At 48.3% G+C, this 20,912-nt stretch overlaps 1 protein-coding gene across 1 annotated transcript in view; it reads right to left on the bottom strand.

Annotated features, from left to right (window-relative positions):
• The window catches only part of TLN2 (talin 2), a 249,186-nt gene that overhangs the window by 64,418 nt on the left and 163,856 nt on the right, over positions 1-20,912 (bottom strand). The window contains exons 35-40 of the mRNA XM_008706048.2: positions 19,854-20,015; positions 13,912-14,052; positions 13,273-13,454; positions 12,061-12,193; positions 9,482-9,583; positions 4,856-5,026 (exon numbers count right to left, since the gene is read on the bottom strand). Coding sequence (XP_008704270.2) covers positions 4,856-5,026; positions 9,482-9,583; positions 12,061-12,193; positions 13,273-13,454; positions 13,912-14,052; positions 19,854-20,015 — 891 coding nt within the window. The remainder of the gene's footprint in view (positions 1-4,855; positions 5,027-9,481; positions 9,584-12,060; positions 12,194-13,272; positions 13,455-13,911; positions 14,053-19,853; positions 20,016-20,912) is intronic.

Genomic DNA, 20,912 nt, shown 5'->3' on the forward strand with positions numbered 1-20,912 from the left:
TCAAACATTTGGCTGATTTTTGTTCTAGGTTCTTAGGAGGGAGCCTTTAAGTGCTTAGCATTTCCCAAGTGATCAAGGAGTGCCTCTGTGCTTCATGGTGGGCCCCCTGGACCACACATTAGTTTAGGTTAAGAAGGGGACTCACGGCCTGTAGGCAGTTTCAGGATGGGAGCTGGCCATGCTGGAGAGACCAACCATGTGATGAGAGGGTTGGGGCTTTGAGCCACCTAGTACCAGCCTGACCTCAGGGCACATGAGGGGCTACAGACAGGATCACTGATCATATGACTAGATGCAATCCATCCACCTACATAATGAAATTCCAGTAAAACTCTGGGCAGCAAAGCCGGAGTGAGCTTCCTCGGCTGGTGATGCACAGCCCTAAGCTGAGAGGGTGACACATTTGGGACATGTTTAGGAGGCCGGCAGACCTCACCTTCTGCCTCTCTTCTTTCGGCTGGTTTGTAGCCTTTATAATACAAAGGTAATAGTAAGTAGAGCAATTTCCCGAGGCATTCTAGAAAACTACTGAACCTGAGGGGGTAGAGGGAACCCACTGACTTTGGAGCCACCTGGTCAGAGTGAGGATGACCTGGGAACCCTGGAGCTTATGGTTGGTGCCGGAACTGAGGGTAATGCCCTTAACCTGGGAAATCTGACCTGACGCCAGGTAGCCAGCGTCAGAATTACGCTGCTCCAGGCGCTGGGGGCCTCCCACCACGCAGTGGCCACAGCTGCCCTGACGCATCTCAGGGGGTGACGACCCTTCCCAAGGCCCAAGCAATTGCACCTTCCCTTTGGCGGATGAGACGGTAAGGATGCCAGCGAGGGAAGGTCAATGGTAACTCTTTGACTGGCTAACTGGAAGAGAAGAATTCGAAGCGGCAGCTGTGGGAGCCCCAGGAATGGCTCGGTCTGTGGAACTGAAAGCCACGGGAATCCAGAAGAGCTCTTCCCCACGACCTCTGATGAGCTGTGCATTGGTCAGACCACGGGTGGCTGTCGTGAGGATGTCAGCATGCACAGCCCTCTCTCTTAGGGATGTGATGGAAGAAACTGGTAATTTAGGTTGATGGCTGATTTCATGGTACAGAGAAAGTAAAACACAAAATGTGCAGATTGCTTGCTTTTGATGATGGAAGTCTGAAAGGTGACATTTCCTGCACATTGCCCTCTCAAGAGAGCACCTCATACAAATATTGATGAAAACGGTAAAATTGGAAGGTGTGTGTTTCTCTAAATCTCACTTCAAATAAGATGATCACCGGTAGCACAAAAATGTCAGCAATTCTGCATGCTCCTATTCAAGCCGAGTGCACGTTTCTGGGCAGAAGTGAGTGCTGCTGGCCAGGCGTCTGCTATCCCATATTGGCGGAGGAAGGTACAAGAGGCAGGTTGTGGGGGCGGCAGCAGTAAATCACAAGACTGCTCTCCGAACTCCCTGGCAAATGTAAAGGACGCTTTCTCCACACTGGGGCGTCCAAACCTACAAAAACACATCCTTGCTCTTGGCTGTCCCAGAAACGATTACCTTCCCATCTGCTCGTGCGAGGAGTTCTCTAGGCCTGCTCCCCTTCGCTCTGCATACTTAAGTCACGGACCCTTAATGGGTCAGCTGAGAGTCTGTGAAGCCTCCTCCAATTACCCCGAGCCTCTCCCAGGGCCGCGTCCTCCAACTCCAATGGCAAACCTCATCTCTGTCACACGGCCGCATCCAAATCGCACTCGCCGGCCACCTGAGCACACGAGTTTAGACACCCAAGACACAGTAGGTGCTCAGTTAAGGCATGCTTAAAAGCCCACCAGCAATCTGGGAAGTGGGAGTCAGAAGGCTCAACAATGAGGTCGTTCTTTTAGATTCTGGAAGGGCTCCTTGTTACTGCCCCTCACAGCACAACACGGGAGAAATATCAGACTCCGTTCTTTTTTGGAAACATGTCTGAAGTCTACTTCCAAGGGAGCCTTATTTCTGTATTATACTGCTTCAACTACAAAGCCCAGTAAAGCAGGCATAGACATCACAGGAATCTGGAAAATGGGAGAAGGCCATGGGGGGGGGGACACAAGTCAATGTTAGCAGAAGGGTAAAAACCAACTAATAATTAGAACTGCCCAGCAGTGCACAGGGCTGGGTGTCTCCTGCAGGAGAAGCAGGAGGGGCCCTTCAAGGAGGACATAGGAGGGAGCTGGGTGGGGCAGAGGTGAGTGTGGAAGGGGGCTCAGTGGGGCAAGGGTGAGGGGAGCCAGCAAACGCCTCGTGATCACAGGACTCATTAACACCAGGCTCTGGGGCTGTCACGTTCTTCCTTTTTTTTTAAATACCTAGTGTGTCAGGCACATTATCTCAATCAATCTCTGTAACGACCCCTGAGAGGTATTCATTATTAACCCCACTGTTTACATGAGGAAGCAAAGAAATGAAGTAATTTGCTAGCAAGAGGCAGAACTGGGATTTGAACCCAATTATGCTGGACTCCAAAGCTTATCCTCTTTTCCACCACGTCAGAGCCACTGATGATCATTTAACTGCTTGTCCTCTGCAGACACAGACACACAACATCTAACACACACACGTCACCTAAGACCGAGCAAGTAACACCTAGGAAATATTGGCCCAAAGAATAGCACCCAAGGTGATTACGTCTGTGCACAAAGCCTCTTATGAAAGGACCTAACACCCAGCTTGTAGCGTCCTAAGCATCCTTTGTGATGAGGCTGTCGGGGTCCGCACAGAGCACAGGCTGAACGCAGGATGCCAGGGAGGGGAGAGACACATATACCCGTCCTGCCTCCGCCAATGCTTGAGGCCAGTCACTGGAAACTGTCCCACTCTCGTGTCCAGCCACCATTCCCAAGCACAGGATGTCGTGTAAAGCTTCCAGTGCTGACTATACACGCTCCCGACTCTGAGTTTCTTGGTACAAAACAATTCCACAAGGAGCTCTGAACTTGCAGTCCAAAGAGATGTGCTATTATCTTAAAAACCCAGAAAACTCCTAATTGGAATTATTCTGCTGGGAGTGAAATCTTCTCAGGTTGGGTTGGAGCCATGTGGCTCTCAGCCCTGAAGAAAAGACAACCCAGAGCTGGATCTGGAAGGCGAGTCCTGGCCCCGCCCCCCCTCCCTGAACTGTGGCAGGTGCAAAGGGGGCTGGGCCAACTCACGGCCCCTATCACTCAGCTATTAGTCAGAAGGGCATTCTTATTCTTCTTGTTCAACCTCACCATTTCAGCAACAAGCCTTTTTTCTTTCCAGAAGACTGAGAACAACCTGAGGGTGCTGGCTGGCTCTCAATATTTTTAGCAGCTTAAGAATTAGGCTGTTAATAGTTGCCAGATACATGGCTGGAAAAACTGAACACAGAAAATGCAAGCCTAAGACATTATTCACACTGCTACCAGAGCAGTGTTTCTCAACTCTGGATGGGTTGTAAGTCCCTACTACTTACAATAAAGCCCAAACGCCTTGAAGTGTAGGAGAGGAGAGCTGTCACAACACAGCCCAGTCTATCTTCCCCCTGGTCGTTCCCACTCTCTGTGCATTCCACGCGCATCAGACTGCACGCTATTCTCCAAAGATACCACAATCCTTCTATAACCCTACGCACATCTTTGCATATCCTGCTCCTTCTTGCTAGCATGCGAGTCACCCTTGTGTGACAAATAATTTCTTTTTTTGAGACCGACCAGCTACATGTGGCCTCTTGCTTGCAACTCTGCTTGACCTCACTCCAGCCCTTGCTTCGGGCCGTTGGCCTATGTCTCCATACGGTGCAGGCTCAGTCCTGACTCCACACCCACCTCTCCTGTGATGTGGAACAACTTACTTAAGCAGTCTCAGTTCCCACATCTGTACAACGGGAACCTTCTTACACCACAGGATTTTTATGAAAATTAAGTATCAAGAGGGTATAAGGTATAAGAGGGGACACAGAACCAGCACTCAGTAGCTGTGAGCTCTAAGAGTATTATTTTGTGACTCTGACTCTTACTCTAGAGTCTTCTCTGCTGTACCAAGTTATTGATGTGAAGACCTTGGAGCTGCAACAAAGCACACTAAAAAGAACACGTACGTAATAGGGATTCCTATAGCTCGTAGGCAAGTATCCCACACAAACCGTTCCAGCCCGTGTTCCCACGGCACAGGCTGCTTAGGTGAGGACCCAGGAAGTTCAGATGGACTACGTGGAGGCACCTGTTAGAAGGTACCTCTCTCAAGGCACCAGAGCCCGGGGGGAACTTAAGGCACAAGATGGTTTCACAAGCAAAACAATCACCCGGACACCAGTATCATTCCCGAGAGAAGGTGTCACTGTCTTTGGCCACTTCAAGGGGCTGGGTGACAAGCACATCAGGCTGAGGAAATGCTCCACCTGCAAACCAGTAAGGGAGATTTTCATAGGAAACTGCTGATTGAAGACACAGAAACACATGCCATGGGTGACCTTGACCCACGTTTTGCTTTGAACTTGAGGACCAGGAATGGAAGTGATATTCACTGGAAAGCAACCGAGCTCTGCTTTGCACAAGCTGGGTGTCAACACTGAGCAGGTGCCTGGCAGGTATTGATTTTTATTCCTGCACTAACCACACAATGCTTTTCTTTCCCAAGGATGCTTGCCTACATATTCTGTCATGGAAAAAATAACAAAAAGGCTTAATTATGTATATTTCTTCATGTTCCCCTTAAAGATCCCTAGGAAGGCCGATCGAAGATTATTTCCCACCTTTGAGCAGAAAGTCACATACTATCAACCAAGAGCTGGAGGAATTTTCCTTGGAGGGACTCAATATTGAGGAATATCTGATGGCTTCCCAGTGGCCCTAGCTGAGTCCCTGGGATCCTGAACGGTACCTTGGGGTTTCCTCCACCTTCTTTGGCCGCATACAACATCTGCAGGGCAGATTCCGCGAGCGTCTTGGTCTGGTCCAGCACTGTCATCTGCTGCTGATGGTCCAGAATCTTGGAGGCGACACCAACTGCAGCTAAGATCAGGGGCTCAAAGTAGCTTGCTAGCTGTGTCACCTTTCAAGACAAAAAAGCCACAGGTGCAGCATGTAAATCATGGAAATCCACGTATCTCCTTTAGGGGCCCCACTAGCGGGGAGGGGACTGGGACAGGGATGGAATGACACCCAGGAAGAGGCAGACTTGCTGAACTTCACTTTGCTTTTGTCACAGGTTTAAATTTACTTTCGTTTTTTTTCTATGATTAACTCCACCATCCTAAGTTATAGTCATCATGTTAGACATGAGACCCTCAGACCTTCCTCATCACTCAATTTTACTTTTAAAACTACTTGCTTGTTAATGAACCCTCGCTTGGATTTTACTTCCTCTGGGGAGCTCTTCGTCTTGTCTCTCATCATGGCAGAAGCACTGAGAAATTTGTTCTGTGATCCAGGGTTGGGTGTGAGAATTCTACAAATTTTAACTTCATCAACAGCAAAGCTTTCGAAAGAACCAAAGATGAGCATCTTATGAACACAGAAGGAACGGGGACGGGGAGGGGCAGGGGAACAGGGCCACTGAGAGATGCAGCCTGAGAGCAAAGGCTTTCCAGGAAGCCAATCCGACTGCCCTCTGCGCCAAGCATGTCGACCTAATGTGCATTTGCAGTAAAAGCAAATATAGGATTTCACATCGGTGTAGATGTTCTATTCGTGGTCAGTCCAGCCTGGGAGAAGAGAAAAGCCCCTCCAGATGGCTAACCACCGTTCTCGCTTAGGGCTCCCCAGCAGGTGATGCCACGGTGCCTCTGTGCTCAGGGGAGCACACTGGCTGGGCGGGGTCACATGTCACAGACATTTCTTGGGCACATCCCACACGCCAGGCTTTCTGCTACAGGCTGACCATGCTTCGTCTAATCCCCACAACAATTCCATGAGCTACACACAAACGAAGAAACCGAGGCTTCGGTGGGGGAAGTAATTTTTCAACCCCAAGCAGCCACGATGTGGAGCTCTGACAGGAAGCAGGTATCCTAGTCCACAGCCCAGGCTCGCACCTTTCACTGCACCACCCATGACTTCTCAATTTCAGTCCAGCTCCACTATGGTTTTAATATTGATTTTAGCAGTTTATTGTCTGGTATTTGTTTGCTGCTCTGTGAAGTATTTAGAATAAAGTCCACGCATAATACAGTCAGACCCATCTACCCAGCATCCAGAACGTCAGCTCTTAATATTGGCTGTACTCGCTGCAGAGACCACCAGCCATGTCCGCTCAGATACAGCCCAACGACCCTGATCACGCGCTTACGTTCCACCCCCCATTGTGCATGACGATTCCTAATTGCTGAGTTATTTCCAGCAAGTGTAGTTAAGTTCAAACCTTTAGCCAGCAATTTCCCTTAATACTTCTTCCCATGATGTGGAGGAAGAATGACCATAATGGGGCTGTGGGCAGGAAGGCCACTTCACAGAAGCGGTGCTGTCACTGGGTCAGAAGCGAAGCAGAGGGCAGGGGTTTGTAGGGCTGGTGGTGGCTGGGACAAGGAGGGAGTCCGAAATATGAAAGTTCATTAGAGCTAACAATGAGACACACCATCAGCCAGCAATCAGCGTACGTTTCCTCTTTTACCCTCGATTACGGTTCTTTACAGATGGTTTCAAAGCACCTGAGCAGGGCTATTGCTGGCCTTTATGGTGCTCTGTATAAATTTTAAAGGGGCTCCCTATCCTTGGGGCAGACATGATTGATGCCAAAGCACATGACTTGGCTGGATGTTGGCCCCAGTCTCTGCTTTGGCCAAACGCCTTTGTGTAAGACCCAGTCTGAACAACTCGGGGTATCAGCCTACACATGCACCTTGGATTTCATCCTCTTCCCCTGGAAAGTGCCCTCGTGTTGCCACCAAAGGGAACCACAGTGCACTGATGGGTCATCAGGGGCCAGGGCTCAGGATGGGTCCTGTATGTATTAAAGGCGTTTAAGACATTTAATGCATTAGAATCTTACATGTTTTCTAGATTCATTTCCCCCCCATTTAATTATTTAGAAAGAGAGTGCACACAAGTGGAGGGGAAGGGGGAGAGAGAGAGAATTTCAAGCAGACTCTGCGCTAAGCATGGTGCCCAACGTGGGGCTTGATCTCACGACCCTGAGATCATGACCTGAGCTGAAATCAAGAGTCAGACGCTTAACTGACTGAGCCACCAGGCGCCCCTCTAGATTAATTTTTTTAATTTTAAAAGTACATTTCATCAATGCAACTGTAAAATGTCAAGGGCTGCTGTGTGCTGAGGATAATTAAACACAACTAAGCTGGTGCCCTCATGGAGGCATTACGGCTGGGTGATGGAGAGAGAAAGCTCCAGTGTCAGAGCCACTGGATGTGAATCCCGTGTGTCAATTCCTTAATGAGAACTCTCAGGCAACCTGCTTCCTGTTAACCCAACTTCCGTTTCCTTCTCCATAAAATGGGGATTAATATTAGCGCTAAGCTCCACAAGACTGTTAGAAGGATTACATGAGCATACACAAAAGTACTTAGCACAATGCCTACCATGTAGCAGGCACTCAATAAATGCTAGGTGTCATTATTACTCATGTATTGTAGGCAAAAGTTTTTGAAAGGATGTTCCTTTTCCTGTATTTAGGGAGCTCAGCAAAGACGATAACTTCCGTTTTTGAGACATGACAGAATAGGAAATATCCTTACCTGGATTAGCAGAGAAGTTAAAATAATATGGAATTTTGAGTCTTTAGTGTATGATGTCGTCTCCCTGGGCCTAGGGGGGCACAAAGGATTGAGTGGTGGCCCCAAAAAAGATACGTCTGTGTCCAAATTCCTGGAACCTGTGAATCTGATCTTACTGGGAAAGAAAGGTCTTTGCAGATGTATTTAAGATCTCCAAATGATCATCTTGGATTACTTGGATGGGTCCTCAATCTATTAAGAAGTATTCTAATAAGAGACAGGGGAAGGGAAGACAAAGAGAAGAGCAGGAGACAACCTGACCACAGAGGCAGACACTGGCATGATATAGCGAAAGAACACCAAGGAGCCACCAGAAGCCAGAAGAGCAAAGAGCGGATTCTCCCACAGAACCTCCAGAAAGAGTCCGGCCCTGCCGACACCTTGATTTTAGACTCTGTGGAAGATTACGTCTCTGTCGGTTTAAGCCACCCAGTTTGCAGTAATTTGTTATAGTGGCTCTAGCACACTAATACACGTGGTCTGAGAATTTGCACGTATCACTCCTAAGTGATCTGAAGCTCATCTGGGGCCCCACCTGAGTGTCCTAATGAGGAACCAGGTAGGCATCAACTCTCAATCCGGGACCCTTCCAGATAGAGGGCCGGAGGCTTCCTTCGTCCAGAACTCTCTTAGAAAGTGAGACTGGTTTACCCAAAGGTCCAAGAGTAAATTTGTGACTCAAGTGACACAAATATATTATTTTTCTTTGATGCCACCCACTGACATAGGAACTAACCTTCCATACTAACACCATATGGGCAGGGACAAGGATTGTGGCCCTAGAAATCTGGATATGTTTTCTTACAAAATTCCTACTGGAATCAAAAGTAACTGCTGAGATGAAGTCTGGCTACTCTGCCAGACTTAGTTCCCTGAAGCAGGCACGTGGGCAGCGCTCCAGCCCACCGGCCGGCAGAGCTCTGGCCCCAAGGCCAGGCCCCCCACCCTCTAAACCTCTTCACACAGGTGGACAAGCCCTCTTCTCACTATAAAGGAACTCAGCTGAGAAATGAAATTTGCCACACATGGAAGCATACAGAGACACTGGTCATTTTAAATCTCAAAAACCTCTCAGAACCAGCAGGAAGCTTAGTAGGCCCTTCAGCTGTTCCACCATGTGAAAAAGCAAGAATGCTGATTTTCTAAAATCAATACCTGCTGAAAAGATTTTGGCCGCTGCGTTTTCTGGATATGCACATCGATACTGACATCAGCACTGATAAATGTTAGGAAACCCCAAAGGCTGTTAAAAATCCAATTTTTGCCCTCTCTCTGCTGAGACACAGGCTGCTGGACAAGGCAACTACCCTTGGAGGATTTGCAAAATGAACCTCAAACAGGCAAAACATTAGTCAGTACTTACAAAATGCGGATATGAGCTCTCAGTTGAAGGGCTCCTCTGGAATGGGCCAGGGAGGCCTGGTTGTCCAGAGGGAAGTTTGCAAGTCTGCTCTGTTCGCTCGTGTGAGAACAGGCAGAAGCCATGGAAGAACATGTACCCCTAAACACGTGAGAATGAGGCCAGCCAGCGTGGGATAGAAGATGGCAGAGAGCAGACTAGCAATGTCAACGACCGTCTCTGGCTCATCCAGGGAAGGTCAAGAGCAACAGATGACTAAATGTCTTGCTGGCTGGAAAGTCCCGCCATAGCCAGAAAGATGTCACTCCAGTTTCTGTTTGAACTCTAGGTGGAAACAGACCCTGAAGTGGTCAGCGATCAATCCTGTGCCCCCATCACTCACGCACGCCCTCAGCAGGATCCCTTTGGGGCGTGTTACCTTATGTCCTAGCTGAGCTGCTTCTCCCCGCGCCGCCGTGGCAATGGGATCGATAAGGTGCCCAATTTCCTGGACCACTGAAGTTAGCTGCTCCTGCAGGGCCTGATAAGGAGAGAGAGCTGTCAAATCCACCCGAGGGTAATTCACCATGTAGCCACATTGATTTAAAAATAAAAAGGCCCACGTGAAAGACAAGGGAGGTCACGAGAAATGGGTATCAAAATATCCACTGTATCTATAATGGATAATCCCTCTCTTGGGTGAGCTGCGTAGCTACCACTCCACCCTGCCCTCCCCAGGGACCCTCCGCTCCCTTGGGCTAGAGCCCCCACACTTCCAGCCCTGAGTGACACGAGGCAGGAAGGATAGTTTTTCTACGGGCTCCTCACTCACACCAACCACAGTGTTAAGTGATGTTGCTGGTACCCTTACTCTGAGTTATTCAGCATAACTACTGGAAGTAAGGAACATTTCCCTTCCAAAAAGGGAAGACAACTTTGTTCGAATGGGGAGAACTAATGTGGGGTCTGGGGGAACATCCAGGTGTCTGTGTCCTCAGAACTAAGAACCCCTTAAGGGAGGAGAGGAGGGAGAGGAGACATGAGATCAGCTCTCTGAAAGCAGGACCATTTCCCAGACAGCACACTGTGAAAAGGCCAGGTGAGCAACCCACTGAGCTCAGCTCAGGCTCTAAGTACTTGCATTGTATTTGGTGATGTGGATGCAAACAGTAAAAATACCCCAAGGTATTTCTTCTCAGGTTTGAGAGAAGAACTGAACTCATGCTGTGAGGACATGAGGCCAAGGATCTGGATGATGCTGGAGTTTGAGGGAGATGGGGAATTCCAAGGTGAACATTAACTACAGCAGGACAGATCAGAGCCTTTGTAGGACTCGTCCTAGGAAGTCTGCTTCATGGATTCAGGATTAAGGGACCACAACACTGGACGGTTTAGGTCCTCACATGCTAGCATGGAACGTGGTAATTTCTGACAAAGTGTCAATGTTCTGCTTCTCAGAAATGAGACTCTGGCCCATGCTGCTTTCCCTTTGAACAATCCTGCACACAGGCTGGGGGCTCCAGGCAGAGGTTAGTTAATGAGAAGAGCAATCTAACATGACAAATGGAAAACAAAATCCTGGGGATACAAAGGAAAAAAGAGAGACAGAGATAGAAAGATGGAGGAAGGTGGAGAGAAACACCCAGACTTCCAAGGATCTTATTCAGTTTACTATCATCTTTCTGCTCATTATGTGATTATAGTCAAGAATGCCAAGAATAGGGGTGCCTGGGTGGCTCAGTCTGTTAAGCGTCTGCCTTTGCCTCAGGTCATGATCCCAGAGCTCTGGGATCGAGTCCTGCATCGGGCTCCCTGCTCAGCGGGGAGTCTGCTTCTCCCTCTCATGCTCCCTTGGTCTCAAATAAGTAAAAATCAAAACAAAATGCAAGAATATCTCAGCAATGCTATCTTATTACAGATGGCTTATTAAAATAAATGTGGTATAAGCAAGGAGCACACACAGTTCAAAGGGAGGGATTTTGTTCCTAGGGAGGAAGGGAAGACAGAGGATACGCTCTGAGAGGGGTGGTGAAAGGGTGGGGGCCTGTGGGGGCAGTTCCGAGGTGCTGGTCATTTTTGTTTCTTTATCTGGGCACGAACTAAAGGCTGTGCTCAGTTGGTGATAATTCATCAAGCTGTGCACTTACGACACACACACCGTTCTGTATGCAGGTCCCTCCTTTAATAAAAGGTTGACAATAATTGTAACATTCTGCATAGGATGAGAATATTTCTTCTTTCTTTTCTTGACAGTGGGGGAGGGGAGCAGAGCTGGAGTAAAATCGACAGCTCTATTAATAAAAATGAGCAAGACCACCTCCGGGCCCACTGCTTAGAGACAGCAGGCAAAGTTCACTGTTGATGAATTCAGGGGCGGTAAGGGACATGTCAGTAAACAGACCATCCATATTTATTAAGCACCTGCTGAGTGTCAGGCACTTTCGACAGAGAGAAGGAAGTGGGAATCAAGGGCTTTTGGACAGGTTAACAGAAAAAACCGGCAAAAAAAAGGGCCGTGGCTCTGAGTTAAAAATATAATGCAAACGGTTCCCAACACTGGATATTGGGTAATTTAGGACATAATCCTTTATCTCTGACTGGACCAAATGTGTAGAGTTTAATGCTAAATATGCCCATTGGTCAAAACATACATTGATAAAATAGGACAAAAAAACACTCAACATTTCCATGACTTGGCTGGCTCTACTGTTGTGTGAAACTGAATATGGTACCCTCACCTTACGGGCATGCTTTCATCTGCCATTTTTCCCCCAAATTTCAGCCATATTGGTCATTTTCACTCTAGCAGCACATGTGTTCTTCCACCAAACCCTCATTCTCTACTCAGCATTTGCCTCCCTCCAAAAAGTTCTCTGGTGGGTTCCAGGAGAAGGTGGTTCAGTGACAAAATGCCAGCATCAAAAATGTGTTTGGTCCCCTTCCCCACCCCCTGAAGCCTGATGCTGAGTCTTTAGCACTTCCAGAGACCTCTGATCCGGCCACAGAGCCCCGGCCTACCTCCACAGAGATGTCATCCCTTGTGGCCAAGCTCTGGCTGACGGCTGCGAGCGAGGCCTGCTCGATGTCCCGGATGCATCGGTTGATGCCATCGATGGAGTAGTCACACTCCCTCTGTCCAGGGGCCTTGTCCCTGGAAGGAACAGGGCAGGTCAAATAGATTCCTCAGGGTTCAACTCCCACAACTTGCTGCAGCCCTAGTGGGCTGGGAGCCCCTGCCTACTTTCTACCACATTTGACTGCTGTGTTTCAGGAGTGAATCTCTGACCCTTGCTTAGGAATGGCTCTCTGCAGAGCCCGTGCATTTCTTCACGTAACTGTTGTGTTAACTCTATTTCTGGTGGGAAGGATATGATGCTGTTTCTCATTTCAGGCTGATGATAGGCACCTGCTAATCAAACTATTTAGACGTCACTGGCTTAAGCATAGGACTCTTACTTTTCCTTAGAAGGTCAGTGCTATTGCCAGTGCAAACATACTGTACTCTATACATTGCATACTATTCACAAGGTCCTACGGTAGGAGTTAAAATGTTTAGTGGATTTTCCTTTGTAAGGCATTGGATAAGAGAACAGTGGAGCTGAGTCCCCAAAGCGATCGAAGAGCAAAGCCTAGCTAAGGGAAAGGGTGCATTCCATGCCATGGGTATTAACTGCAGTCAACTTCAGAGATGTTACACCAGCTCTGGGGATTTTTCAGGTTCATACCATTGCCAAGGAGCTCAGAGATGCCCAGAGTTACTGCGGGACCTAGAATATTCTTTTTGCCTTATTAGCAAAATCAGGGAAACTCAAATCCTACTAAAAAACAGTGGTATTCTCTGCCTAAGCTCCTAGGTATAGACAATGTACTACAATGGTAGGACTGGGACTAGAACCATCAGATCAGGGATGACCATGAGAACACTCCCTAAGTCCTTTCTGCCTGACTTCTCTCATCGGTAAAATGGCGACAATGGCAGTGTTGACTTCACAAGGTTGTTGTGATGAAGAAATACGGTAACACAGGTCAAACGTTTGGAACAGTTTCGGACATACGGTGTTTAAGTTAGCTACTGTCGTGCCCAGCACTACCACTGGTCCCGAAGAGCCAAACAAAAAGGTGATGATAACGATCAGCTACATTGCTGCTAAGCCGAAGTCCTGTTGGGCTCATCCTCCTTCTGCCCTGTTCAGATGCAGGCCCCTAGCAATTTCTGGAGGACAAACTAACCTGATAGATGTGATGAGACTCTTGATAGAGTCAGACACGGTGTGGGAGTGTCCAGCTAGCACAGACCAGGTGGGCGGGTCTTTGGGGTTGATGGCCAGTGAGCGTGCAGTGCGAATGAGGTATGACGAACTCTCCAGCATGGTCTTGGCTGAGACCAGAATCGGTTCCTGTGCCTGGGAGCCCTGGGAGCAAACAGAAGAGGGGCAAGGGCAGGGTGCACAGATTAAGTGAATGAGTTGGGCTCTGGAAGGTCCTGTTCTTGACCAAGTCACTACCTGTGTTCTTCGGAAAGAGACACAGAGGTGAGGAAACTATGGCGGCTGGTTCACACGGAGCCTGGATAGCAGCCACTTGGGTCCACGCTCACTCTTAAATACCATTTTCGAATACAGCACATACCAAGAAAGAATCAGCCCCAAACTTAGGCACAGAGCTTATTCTCAACACATAAAGCTAAGGCATTACCACTTAAGAGATGTGTATACCTTGAGTTTCATGAACTCTGTGCAGGTATCATCATGGACAACAACGACGCCCTACAAGACAGAGCTTTTGGAGTTCTTAACTGTTCATGATCGTTCGGTGCCACACAGACTAGCCAAAGACCCCAGAGTTACCTTTGCTGCAAAGACTCCCTACCTCAGAGCTGATCTGGGCAGGAATGCTGACAAACTCAGGGTTGGATGCGAACGCTGTCAGGTTCTCCACAGCCTCGATCAAGGGTGCGGTGGCAATGCGACACTTATTGCGGTTGTCTTCGGAGAAATCCCCATCTAGGGCCTGATGGGAGAAACACGGAGACATTATCCCATTGAGATGCACAAACCACTCCCGGCCACCGCAATCATCCCCTAGTGGAAGAACGTGATTTAATGGGAATACCAAAAATGTTTGGTGAATTCATAAAAAAAAAAAAATAAGGACTAATTGGAGAGATCAAGCCATCTGCCAGAGTGACTCAGTTAGCGATCATAAGAAATAAAGTTTAATATGTGGCTCCCAGGGCAGCTGACCTCAAAGTCCATCGACTTCCCGCTCATACGACCTTGCAGCTGAACCATTTTCTTCCCCACTTTTCACACTATAACCTTTGGGCTCTTCCCTTCTATTTTCACTTTAAGTCTATTCCCTCCCGAGTTATAAAAATACCTCACATTGCATAGTATTTTCAACCTTTTCTAACTTTTACTGGATATCCCTGAATGAATAACGGAGACAGGGCTTCCATATCTACCATTCTGAAATGAGCAAAGTGGAATCCAACAGGAAGGAATGGACTAGAACTACCCCCAACAATATAGACAAATCTCATAAACATAGTATTTACAGAGGCCAGACACAAAAATGTACCTACTGCAGGATTCCATTTATACCAAGTACAAAAAGAGGCGAAACTAATTTAAGGTATTAGCAGTCAGGTCACCCTTCAGAGCAGGTACGACTAAGGGGCCCAAAGAGGGTCATGTTCTATTTCCTGATCTGGCTACAGTTACCTAGGTGTATGTTCACTGAGCTCTACACATACGATGTGTGTTTTTATCCATGTTATGCTTCAATAGCTTTTTAAAAAAAATAGTAGCAGGTAACACAGTGGCACTGAGTGATCAGCTACACTGACTAATGGCCTAGATGAGGAGAATCTAGGAACCAGCCTGTGATTCATGAGAGGCTGCCTAACAGAGGGTTAACCCTGGGACTTGAGGCTCCCCAACCCAGACCCCACCTGCTGAAGAAGAAGACTATCAGAGCCCACAGCCTGTGACCTGGCGACGGCATCCCTTCCTCCCGGCAAAGCGCTACATTTGAGAAGGCAGTTGTATTTGTAGAAGAAAATAAATTTCTCCGTTAAATGACCAATTAAACTTTTAATTCAACTGTTATGAGCAATATGTAAAAGCCAATTTAGACAATTAGTGAACAAAAAACCAGAGGCCCCAGCATTCTGAAACAAACCAGATCTGAGAATGTTTCTATTTTTCAGGAAGGCAAGCGTAGGCAGGCACGTATGCTTTAAAGGCTATTTCTGAAAAACAACTACATTCCAATCAAGTTTTGGCAGCTCGGGACAATAATTACACATCCGCCATGCTAATATCTTCAGAGGCATTCCCACGAGCCTGGCTAATTTACCATCTTCCCTAATACCATGCATGGCGTGCCTCGGCTCATCCGTAGGCACTGACCTCTCTTCTAACCTCACCAATTCTGTCATTCTTTCAGACCCAATGGCAACCCCACATGCTATTTCTTGCTCACACATGTGGCCTCCGTTCTGTCACTCATGTGCTCCATAAATGTGGAGTTAGCACCTGTGACCTGCACTGTGTCCTGTTCCTCTAATCTTGTTGCACCATCAATACCATAGACTCCTTGAGGTCAGGCCCCACCAGGCTTCAGAGCAATCTGGGAATACACTGGGAGGCAGGGTGGTGCTACCCAGCAGAAGCCTGACAGGGGTCGCCCCAGCACAGGCAAACCAGTGTAGCAGGCAAATGGCAGGAATGGACTTTGGTGTCAAAGGAACTGAAATCCTAGGTGCACCAGGGGCCAATCACACCCCCTTTGGCTGGGATGATGTGGCTTCTAGCTCAATGGAAGCTGACGAGCCTCCCCTTTGTACAGCTCATTCCTCCTGTTCTTACCTCCCCAGACTCTTCCCATCCCCTTTTCTACATTCCACCAACCCTCTCAGCCTCTTAGGAAGGCAGGCATCTGATCGAGCCACCAACCTTTACTTGAACTTATTCAAAATGAAAAGATGATTAGCTGAGGTAAATCCCAAGGAACAGTTTTCTAATTGTGTAGTTTCATGAACTGTGCCAGTAGATGAAGAAAGGATATATATTTTTTGAGCCTGGGCACTAAAATCATGTATCTGCAGCCCGTTGTTATTCATGAGACAGGATCCTGAATAATGTGGAACAGAAAACCAAGCTACAGCAACCACTTTTTTTCATTTTCAAAAAAGGAAAAGCTATTTCTGCTGGAGGTAGCACCGAGCATCAGAAAGGATGGTATACACAGATACTAGGTCATTTCTGAATGCTGCTTCCACTCTGGGCACCCTGAGCCACCCGAGTCCACCGAATATGCTACTTTTCCCCCTGGTAAAATTTTAGATAGTCACGACAGTTTTCACGTAGACATTCCATGTCACAGAATGTCTAGCACAACAGCAATGAAGGGGTAAATTCACTTAGCCAACTGCTCGGGGCCCATTAGGACAAGATCCTCTTGACCCCTGGGCCAGCTGCTTGGAACGTTCTCATAGCAAAATCTCACAGGAGTCTAGGAGAAACAATTTCCACATGGGTACCAGAATCAAAGATCCACAGACTTTGGGGGGGGGGTTGGAAGGACCTTAAGACCTTAAAAGATTCGGGACCTTAGTTCCAAATCCCCAACGTTCTAGATGATAAAACCAACACCTAGAAAGTGGCATGCTATCCAAGCTCCCATCTCAAACCACAACCCAAGAGCACTGGCTCCCTTCTCTCCTGACCTGAGACAAAGGCAGGAAGAACAGGAATAAGAGAAGCCCAAGAAGTGTTCCCCTTTCTTTTTCTTCTGAAAAAAACCTCCTCTACCAATCCAAACCTGAGGATGACCAAGCAGACATACTTACAGTCAAGTCAGAATCAGTTAATGAACGCTGGAGCTGGTATCTGGTACACACTGGGTAAGCTCAGTCCCCAAATCTGAGCTTCACCTCTGCCGCGAGAGGCAAGGCCATGCTTCAGCTTCTCAGAGAAATAAGAGCTGTTGTACAGCTTCTATGGGGCACCCAACCCTGAGCGAGCGCACGTGTGAAAGAGCATTCCATTCCACCCATGTGATTCCAGACTAGGTAATGGGCCGACGGAAGAAAAAAAAGCAGGCGACCCTGTGCCGGATGACGGGCAGAAAGACAGCAGCTGTGGGTGGGGGTCTGTGTGCTTCCAACGGGGCTGGCCTTGAGAGCAATCTGACAGGGAGGAGGGTGTGGATATTTACTCCTGCTGAGCCAAACCTTGGGATTTTAAAGAACACCATTAGTAGAGGTTTAAGATTCTTGAGGGCACGTATTCTAATAGCGCTGATAACCCGCTGTGTAGGTCTGTCTACTGATCTTCCATGGTCCTCTGGCTGGGGTCCCTGCTGCTTTTGTGCCTAGAAAGGCGTGGCAACTGGGATTTAGGCTTGGACACGTCCTCATGGTTAAAAGAAAAAAATAAAAAGTACTAAGAAGCCTAAAACTTAGAGCAAAATGCAGCTCTGAGGGCAGCTGTCTTAAACACCGAAGGAATTACATATTCATTCATTCTGCTCTAGGATAGGATTCTTAACCATTCCTCAAAGCAGGAAATCTCTTCAGTATATAGGACGGTGAGCTACAGGGAAAGGACCATTACCATTTTCCTATTAGTGAATTAAAAACAAGGCTCATTGTCCCTGGAGAAACCTGCCACCCAGTGCAAATTGAAAAACCAAGCGCCTTTCAGCCAGTCGAGGGGCAATGGGTTCATTTCTGTTCCTCGGGCATTGCCGCGGGTTCCCAGGGAGCTCACAGAGACAAGGCCTTCATCTTCCCCACCTAACAATCACCCTGCACCCCTCCTCTGATGTTCCCGCACGGCCTATCTTTCAGGCCATCACAACAGCTCGTTTGCCGCCGGGAATTGCAAAGAGGGTTTGACACCGTGAGGAGAATCTGAAAAGAAGAGGAGATCTTAGCAGAGATGCTTTATACAGAGACAGGTCAGGACTTAGAGCAGGAGGAGGCACAAAAGAAAGGTTCCCAGGAATTTCTATAGAACAGTTTCCTTCTTTTTTTTCCCCTCCCTTGGTCCATCTAAATATAGTCCGTTTCCTAACGATCAGAAAATGGCCAAATTTGACTGAAGTCATTTAATGATAGAGCGGCCACCAATGACATCACTGCTTCCCACCGCGGCTTTCAGCCCTGCCTTCCCCAATTCTCACACAAGCAGTGTAAACAGACCAAGGTGTTTCTTCCTAGGTTAGTGTGGATTTGAATAGCACACTGGGGTGAGAGTAGGGCTGAGATTACAAAGAGCAGGGGCTCTGGGATCTGCCACTTAGTTCCTGGCTAGGTCGCCTTGGGAAAGTTACTTAACCTGCCAGCACCTAGTGTCCTAAGTGTACAATGGGGGTGACAAGCACAGGGTGGTTGTGTGAACTGGATGAGTAACATACACCAGACACTTGGAACAGGTTTTGTACAAGCCAAACAGTTAAAAATGTAAGCTTTATTCATTTCGAATACTATGAACTATGACGGTAATTAAGGTGAGCTGCCACCAGGATCCCAGGGGCACCTGCTCACTGGCTTTAATTTATTTCCAACCTATCTGATTATTGTCTTCAAATAGGCAGGCTTTACATTTTTAAGACTCTGTTGAAACGGTAAGAAACTGCTGACAGGGCTAACTGGACTGTGCTCTCACCCCCCAGCTTCCAACTGCTGCTGGGCTGCGAGTTCTGCCCTTTGCTTCTGCCTGGCCCAGCCTGTGGACTGATTCTCCACATGATTAAAGTGGTTCTGCAGAGTGCGAGGAGAACGATGTGTGTAGTACCCTGTCCTCTGGAGAGGACAGAAGAAGTCCCATTACTCCAGGGCTGACCTGGCAACAAAGCAGGTCGCCCTACCTCAATGAATGTGATAATCCTTAAATAAGGGTGAACCCTTCTCCTCTCTGGGTTTCCACAGAGCTGGTGGCCTGCCTTCCACGACAGACTCTTTTGGAGGCTTGGAAGGGGGTTCTGGGCTCCTTGCCTGTGGCCTGCTATCCCAGCTGCCAGCTGCTGCTTGGTCCCCACTTGGGGGCAGACTGGATTTGTGGCTTCATCACCCACCCACAAATACTCCAGGTCTGCTGCTGCAGCTCCTTCCTCATAAGGGTACCCTGCCTCCACCCCTCCCTCAACCAGTCCACGGCCTATAACACAAAGATGAACTTGGTATAAACATAGAATGTTCTATTTTAAATTCCTGATGCTCCATTTCAAACATTCAAACAGCTATAAACAGAACAGAGGTCATAGGACAGATGAAATTGATTTTTTAAGGTGATTACCCTCAATTTCCCATTCCCTTCTCCCCTCCACCTCCTCTCTAGATCCAGGTACATCTAGCAACAATGGCAGACCCCCTACCAGCAATTCCCTGTAGCAAATGAGCTCCAAGTCCCCCCACAGCAGCAGACCGTTTGAGTCAATGCAAGTCTGAGTCAACACAACACGTTATGTTGAGTCAACACAACATGAGTCTGCTACCCAAACACTGCACCAAGAGACGCCTCACAGCCAACCTCTTCCACACTTCTGCCCCTAAGCTTCTCACGTACAGAATTTGGTGACCGCCTCCCATCCCCCCGCCCCAGCTGAGAAGGTCAGTGGAGACCAAGGCTGTTGGTTTTTCATGATAATTATCTCCATTAGAAAAGGACTCCTCCTCGCTGACTTCACTCAAGCGGCTTCAGGAGACTCAAGTCTTAGAGCAGAGCTTAAATCCTGCACACTTCCTTGCCCTCTGCAATAGGTGATGCAGGGATCACTAAGACCTCAGTTCCATAACCCACCTTGATGGTCTTCACCAGGTTGGCGGTGCTGTTGGCGACTTCCTTGGCTGACTGGACAAAGTGCCTCTTGGCCACTGGGTTGGCTGTCTTGGACGAGGCGATGCGGCAGGCGTTGCACAGGGCCGAGGTGTGCTTGGCGACAATTGTGGCCGCCGACAGGACCTACAAAGCATGGAGCTGGGTTGGGGCATGGCATGCTCAGTGCAGCGGGGTCCAGGTCAGAGGAGCCCACCCTGGTCCCGAGCCCTGGATTCCTCTTCAGCTCACCTATCTAGGGCCCGTGTAATTACACCACGCATGTCTAGCTCTGCCACCCCAAAGCCACACCAGGAAAGCAGGGGGCAAGAACGGCTAAGCAAGAGAGAATAAACAAAAGGAAAGGAGGTGTTCCTGGAGTAGTGGGGCAGGGCTGGGCTCCAGAGAGTCTGAAAGGAGAGGCAGTGAGCTCTGCTTCAGGACCCCCTGCCAGGAGGCATTCAGTCCAGGGTCTAGACCAGAGTACAGTGTGAACGACACAGGAAATTTTAAATTTGCTCGTAGCCACGTTAAAGTAGAGAAACAAGATAAGTTAATTTCAATAACTTATTTTATTTAACTTGATATATCCAAAATATTTCATTGCACCAGGTAACATCACCTGGAGTCCAGGTCTAGATGAGGAACAGGTCTACATGAGGTGCAACAGCTCCTTCCTTATCCATAGGCAGTCTGTGGGCTCCTGAGTAAGGGGTCTGGGTCAGGCATCTCCCGGGCCCCACCCCTAATCGCTCTCTTGAATCCCCCCCAATCCACTTTGCTGGTAACATCCCCTTGTCCTTAACTGGACAGGTTGGAACATCAGGTGCCCTGATGTCTTCCACATCAGCTCTCATCTTGTAGGTAGGTCAGATGGTCCCTGTATTGCCTCCTTAACTTGGGTCCTCCTCCTGCCGGAAGAATGTCGGGCTTGGGGTGCACGGTGGACGTGGCACTCACAGGCTGCCTCTGGTAGCCCTATGGGCTGGTTCCTGTCCCTTTTAGCACACGCTGCTTGAGTAAGTCACTGGGACCTCATGCCAC

The sequence above is a fragment of the Ursus maritimus genome, unplaced genomic scaffold (genome assembly GCF_017311325.1).
Source record: "Ursus maritimus isolate PB19 unplaced genomic scaffold, ASM1731132v1 scaffold_35, whole genome shotgun sequence".
In the NCBI taxonomy this organism is placed as follows: domain Eukaryota; kingdom Metazoa; phylum Chordata; class Mammalia; order Carnivora; family Ursidae; genus Ursus; species Ursus maritimus.